This window comes from Leptodactylus fuscus, chromosome 5 (assembly GCF_031893055.1).
Source record: "Leptodactylus fuscus isolate aLepFus1 chromosome 5, aLepFus1.hap2, whole genome shotgun sequence".
Taxonomy (NCBI): Eukaryota; Metazoa; Chordata; class Amphibia; order Anura; family Leptodactylidae; genus Leptodactylus; species Leptodactylus fuscus.
In genome coordinates, this window is record NC_134269.1 from 152,411,071 (window position 1) to 152,417,070 (window position 6,000).

General features: G+C 40.3%; 1 protein-coding gene across 1 annotated transcript in view; it reads left to right on the forward strand.

Moving 5' to 3' along the window:
- Window positions 1-5,122, forward strand: part of MGAT4C (MGAT4 family member C) — a 104,161-nt gene extending 99,039 nt beyond the window's left edge. Inside the window, exons 3-4 of the mRNA XM_075274532.1 lie at window positions 1,917-2,061; window positions 3,481-5,122. Coding sequence (XP_075130633.1) covers window positions 1,917-2,061; window positions 3,481-4,637 — 1,302 coding nt within the window. The 3' untranslated portion in view covers window positions 4,638-5,122. The remainder of the gene's footprint in view (window positions 1-1,916; window positions 2,062-3,480) is intronic.
- Window positions 5,123-6,000: the final 878 nt, after the last annotated feature.

Here is a 6,000-nt window from a genome sequence, read left to right on the forward strand (position 1 = left end):
CCCCAGGGGGTCTGATCACTAATGCAATGCATTACAATGCTAATGCATTGCAATGCATTGCAAAAAATCATCATCTCTTTTGCAGGCTGTATACACCAGCCTGCAAAAGAGAGAATTTGCAGACCGGCTGGGAGCCTTTAACAAGGCTCCCGGCTGTCATGGCAACGGGGGGTCGGCCCTGGAGCATGCTCCAGGAGCCGGCGATCCCTGCCAAAATGGCGGCGCCCATGCGCCGCCGGGAAAATGGCGCCTCCGGCGCCTTTGACAGCAGCGCTGGAGGGGTTAATGCCTCCGATCGGTCCGGGGACTGATCGGAGGCATCAGAGCCGGTTGTCTACTGCTTAAAGCAGTAGACACCTGGTGGCTATGACGGCCGCCCGGCTCCCGGGCGGTCGCCATAGTTACAGACCCGACACGCGCCGTACTATTACGGCGCATGTCGGGAAGGGGTTAAGACAATTTTGAAAGAAGCTTTTCTGAATTTTTTTTTCCTTCTGTGGATGACATGAATATGCTTAGGGGACGTGGTAGATTTCCTTTTGATAGATTTGTTCTTACCACATCTCCTTATTTGATGTGTATAGCACCATGAAACATGTAGTTAAACAAAGCCACCGCATGTAGACGCAGATGGTGGTCAGAAGTGGAGCTAATCTCTTCGAAAAAGCATAGCAGGGTTAGTATGTTGGAAATAGAACATTGAAAACACTGTTATATTGTGGGTTGCTATAGGTTAGGTAGCAGTGGGAAGGATTTCTTGTGTCTGCTTGAGTTTCGATTTTGGCGATAAAGCAACCTTGTTGACATAACACTGTATAAAATCAATGAGATCACAATTCGGGCAGCATCTTTAAACTCAGAGGTTGAGGGCTAATGGCTGTTTGCTTTGCTTTTGTAAGGATATTTATAAAATCACCATATTGCTATACAATAGACTACTACAGAATATTACTATATTACAATACTACAGTATGGTATTACCATATTATTACATTGTGAACTAATCCTCCTTCTTTGTAACACAACTATGTTCCATATATAAGTTTGGATATATGTTAAGACATTAATTTTAGTAGCTGCTACATATGGTAAAATCTGAATATTTTTTTTTTAGAACTTGCCCTTATATACTTATGAGGCTACCTGATTATCTCTTGAAACCCGCTGCAAACTTCCATCCATTGTATTAATTACTGATGAGAAGAAGGCACTACTAGTCTCTCTTTTCTTATTGGCTCAAAGGCAGAGTAGCCAAACTAACTATCAACTGTGTAGAAGTACATCCGCGCTCTTGGACCAGTGCTTAACTTGGGCCAGAACATGCCAGAACTCAGTTCCAGCATAATTACAAACTGTATAAAGAAATCAAAGCCTCAATAATCAAATGTGTCTGAAGCGGAATGCAGAACATAAAAAACAGTTACCTCTCCTGGAAGGCTTCAGGCCTACTTGATGATGTCCCAGACATCACGTGGGATGGGGCTTGCGTCCTTATGCATTGTGATGCAAGCCTGGCTCAAGTGACGTACATGGGTGGTCCATAAGGGGCATAACACTGTGTTCAGGGGCCACTATGGGGCATAATAGTGTGTTCAGATAGTTGGTTGATCGGTCGAGGTCTTCAGGGGAAGGGGGACTCGGGGGTTAATTATTCCAGAGATCCCCTAAAAAAAATTTTTCCCAAGCATAGGCGACCACTGCTATTGCCACAGTTAGAGGTTCTGAGTGGGAATCAAAACAACACCAGGGACATTGTAACTTCTATGCAAAGCCGATACCTAGGCATGGTAATATTTTTTATGATGAGTTAAAAAAAGGTTTTGTGTATTTATGTTTGAATTTACTACTTGTACACTGAATAAATCACTAATAATTTGGATTACATGGCTTCCAATATTCTATCTTTTTTGTCATAGGAAGAAGATAAAAGACTTAGAGATGCTTCAACTCACCAGTTAGGCTCAGATTCATATGGCAATACAGTCAGGGAGTTCTCTAACTTCTCCTCATCTATTAATGTCACATATCAGATATTAGCTGGTATACCAATAGCAAGAAAACGTAAGTAATGTGTTCTGACCAGGATATTACTGATCCATTTGTATTTTATGTTGAAATTGGTTTTCCATGATTACGATATTGAAGGGACCATGAGTACTGCAGCTTCTTAATGGTTTACATCGCTCCGTACATCAGTAGTAGCAGTTCCTCTGGGTGCTAAAGGAGTTTTCCAGGTAACATAATTGATGACCTATTCTTAGGACAGGTCATCAATTATAGACTATCTGGGGTCCAACACCCTGATCCCTGTCAAATCAGTTTGTTTTTTTTAAAGAGGCTGCAGCATTTGAGTAAGTGATTCAGTCTTTTCAGTACTTACAAGCACAGATAGGGTGGGTTCACATTTGCGCTCAATGTCTGCCCTGTACCATTGTGCCTGCGGCCTCTCCATGGGGAAACCATTTTTTTCGGCTGGACACAAAGTCCGGCCGAAAAAAAAAATTCCCCAGGAAGAGACTGCAGGCAGACACCAGCAGTTACCTTTAAAAACTGATTCAAATGAATGAGTTTTAACACTGACCCCCTGGAAGCCATTTCCTGTCCAGTTTCTTGGGCTGAGAATGGAAACCCAGTGGAATGGCACAGGGCGGACACCAAGCGCAAGTATGAATGCCTCTTTAACAGTGTTGGTTCTAAGGTGGAAGTCCTATGTGCGCATAGATTATTCTTGTGTCCTAAGAGTGTACAAGTGTACATATTGTATACACGTATAGCAACGTACAAAATATATTGGTAAAAGATGCTGAGTTTCGGGTGTTTTTTTGGTACTAAACAGACACCACCCCTTCATCAGATAGGAGACATCTGTGACTCATCACTCACATTTCCCATCTCAGATGGAAATGTGAGCAATGAGTCACAGATGTCTCCTATTTGGAGAAGGGGTGGTGTCTGTTTAGCACCAAAAAACCCTGAAAAGTGCATCATCTTCTATCAATGAATTTTGTATGTTGCAAAGTAAGCGCGCATCCTAGTTAAAAATTGGGAATTCCATTCCCTAAACCACAACCTATAAAAATGAGGTGGGAACAGATTAAAAAGATATACTAAATAGAAACATTTTCATCTCACAGAACAATTCATCCTTGCCCACTGTCCAGCAAGTACAGTATATCACTAGCACATTAGAATCCTACCCACAGTCCATCGTAATTAATCAATATTAAGATTTAGTGGCTGCCATGTCTGATTACAGCTCTAGAAACCATCCTCGTATGATGCTAAGTACTAGATTATTAAATTAGAGCAGTGCATAATGAATCTCTGGATGAACTATATGTCATGCTCAAGAGGTTAAATCTTTAGAACATGGTCTCAGCCATCTAAAGCACTTGTATAACAAGTGAAATACAGTGATTTCCTTTGTTACATATAAAAGTAAAAAGAACAGTATGAATACTCACTTTCTTTTTTGTGTAGGTTTTCTGACAATTGGCCTATCATCTGTGAAAAGGAAGAAAGGAAATTATTTGCTTGAAACGATCAAGTCTGTATTTGAACAGTCAAGCTATGAAGAACTGAAGCAGATAGCTGTAGTTGTCCATTTAGCAGATTTCGACCTAGCCTGGTGTGAAAGCATTGTACAAGATATTTCAAGAAAATTCTCCCATCATATTATAGCAGGAAGACTGGCAATCATTCATACACCTGTACAGTACTATCCTGTATTAGAAGGCCTGAAACGAAATTATAATGATCCCGATGCCCGGGTGAAATTTAGATCTAAACAGAATGTCGACTATGCCTTCTTACTGAATTTTTGTGCTAATCTTTCAGATTATTATTTAATGCTTGAAGATGATGTTAGATGTGCCAAGAATTTCTTAACAACGATTAAAAAAGTGATCAATTCCCGGAAAGGATCAAACTGGGTAACCTTGGAGTTTTCCAAACTAGGATATATTGGTAAACTGTATCATACTCATGACCTACCACGTCTAGCCCATTTTCTACTTATGTTCTACCAGGAAATGCCTTGCGATTGGTTGCTGATCCATTTTAGAGGCCTGTTAGCTCAAAAGGAAGCAATTCGGTTTAAGCCATCTCTTTTTCAACATATGGGATATTACTCATCGTACAAAGGTGCTGAGAACAAACTGAAGGACGATGACTTTGAAAAGGACTCTCTTGATATACCCGATAACCCCTCTGCCATTCTCAGTACAAATATGAATACATTTGAAAATTATGAGGTTAATAGGGCTTATAGTAGTGCAGAAGAATATTTCTGGGCCAAACCGCCTTCTAGTGGCGATTTTTATCACATTGTGTTTGAGAAACCCCTAAAAATAAGCAAAATCAAAGTCAGCACAGGAACGGAAGATCGCCAAAATGATATACTACACCACGGCACACTGGAGGTTGGAGAAAAATTAGTTGGGACCAAGAAGAACAAAAAGTGTACGGCTTATCTTAGGTTAGGCGACTTCATAAATGGAAACTTTGAAATAGACAATATAGACCGTAAAGTTCTTTTTAATATTGACTGCATTAGGATTTTAGTGACTAAAAATCAAAACGAATGGCTAATTATTAAAAGCATAAGTGTCTGGACTACTGAGACATTGAACCAATGAAACGTTCATTTGCTGCCTTCCTCATGGAAGAAAGACATTTCAGTTGAATGCCAACTGGTCTATTTCACTTATGGACTCCTCTTTTTTGCTAATATGTGAAATGCAAATGGCAAATTAAATGTGAAAAGGCTGTTTCTATTTTACTATTTCTGTCAGGCAATATTCAAGTCAATTGGTGTTTTTGAATGTCCTCTATTTTATATCAAACAGAAGCATAACTTTCCCATAACCTAAAGGTAATTTTTGTAGCCTATTTATTTTAAGATTTTATGTGTTAACTCTTTGGGAATGTCACGAAGGACATCTATAATCTGTCTTGCATTTATGTTTGTTTTGTCTTTATGGTACAGTATTTTACTACCTCTATTTTCTTTCTATATTGACCCATTTTTTACCATAATCTTAAAAGTTTAATGCACAAGACAAACTTGATTAAACACTGTGATTGAACACTGTGGATGAAACCTTTTTATTTTATGTTTTACTACCAGTTGTTACAATTGAATCCATTAAACTTTGGTTGAAATGCTAATGTGTGTTATTTATTGGAATATGTAGCCAATGAATCATTTTAATGTTACTTTTTAACACCTTAAATATGCAGCCTTGTTTGATACTTAAGGATGCCGCCTCTTTCATTTTTTGCACAATCAAATCCAAAAATCTTTAAGTCAATATAGTCATACAAAAAAAAAAAAAAATCACAATACATGGCATCTACTTTAAAGGGATCCTATCATTCAATCCCTTTTTTTCTCCCTAACACGTCGGAGTAGCCTTCAGAAAGGCTATTCTTCTCCTACCTTTCATTGTCTTCTCCATGCCGCCGTTCACCTAAAATCCTGGTTTTTCTTGGTATGTAAATGAGTTCTCTCATAGCACTGGGGTCGGGGCCTAGCGCTCAAACAGCACTGGGGGCATCCCCAATGCTGCAAGAGAACTCTCCAGTGCCGCCTCCATCTTCTTCTGGAACGAGATCTTCGCTGCGTCTTCTTCTGGTGGCGGCTTCTAACTTCTAGGCCTAGGGCAAGGCGACTGTGCATGCTCGCGGTCACAAGTAAAATGGTTGCTTATATAGTATTGGAAGCAGCCATTTTCTCATGGCCTACGGGCATTCACAGTCGGCTTGCCCTAGGCCCGAGGCCTAGAAGTTAGAAGACACCGCCGGAAGAAGACGCAGTGAAGACCTTGTTCCAGACGAAGATGGAGGCAGCGCTGGAGAGTTCTATGGCAGCATTGGGGATGCCCCCAGTGCTGCGAGAGAACTCATCTACATACAGAGAAAACCGGGATTTTATGCAAATGGTGGCACAGAGAAGACAACGAAAGGTAGGAGAAGAATAGCCTGTCTTAAGGCTATTCC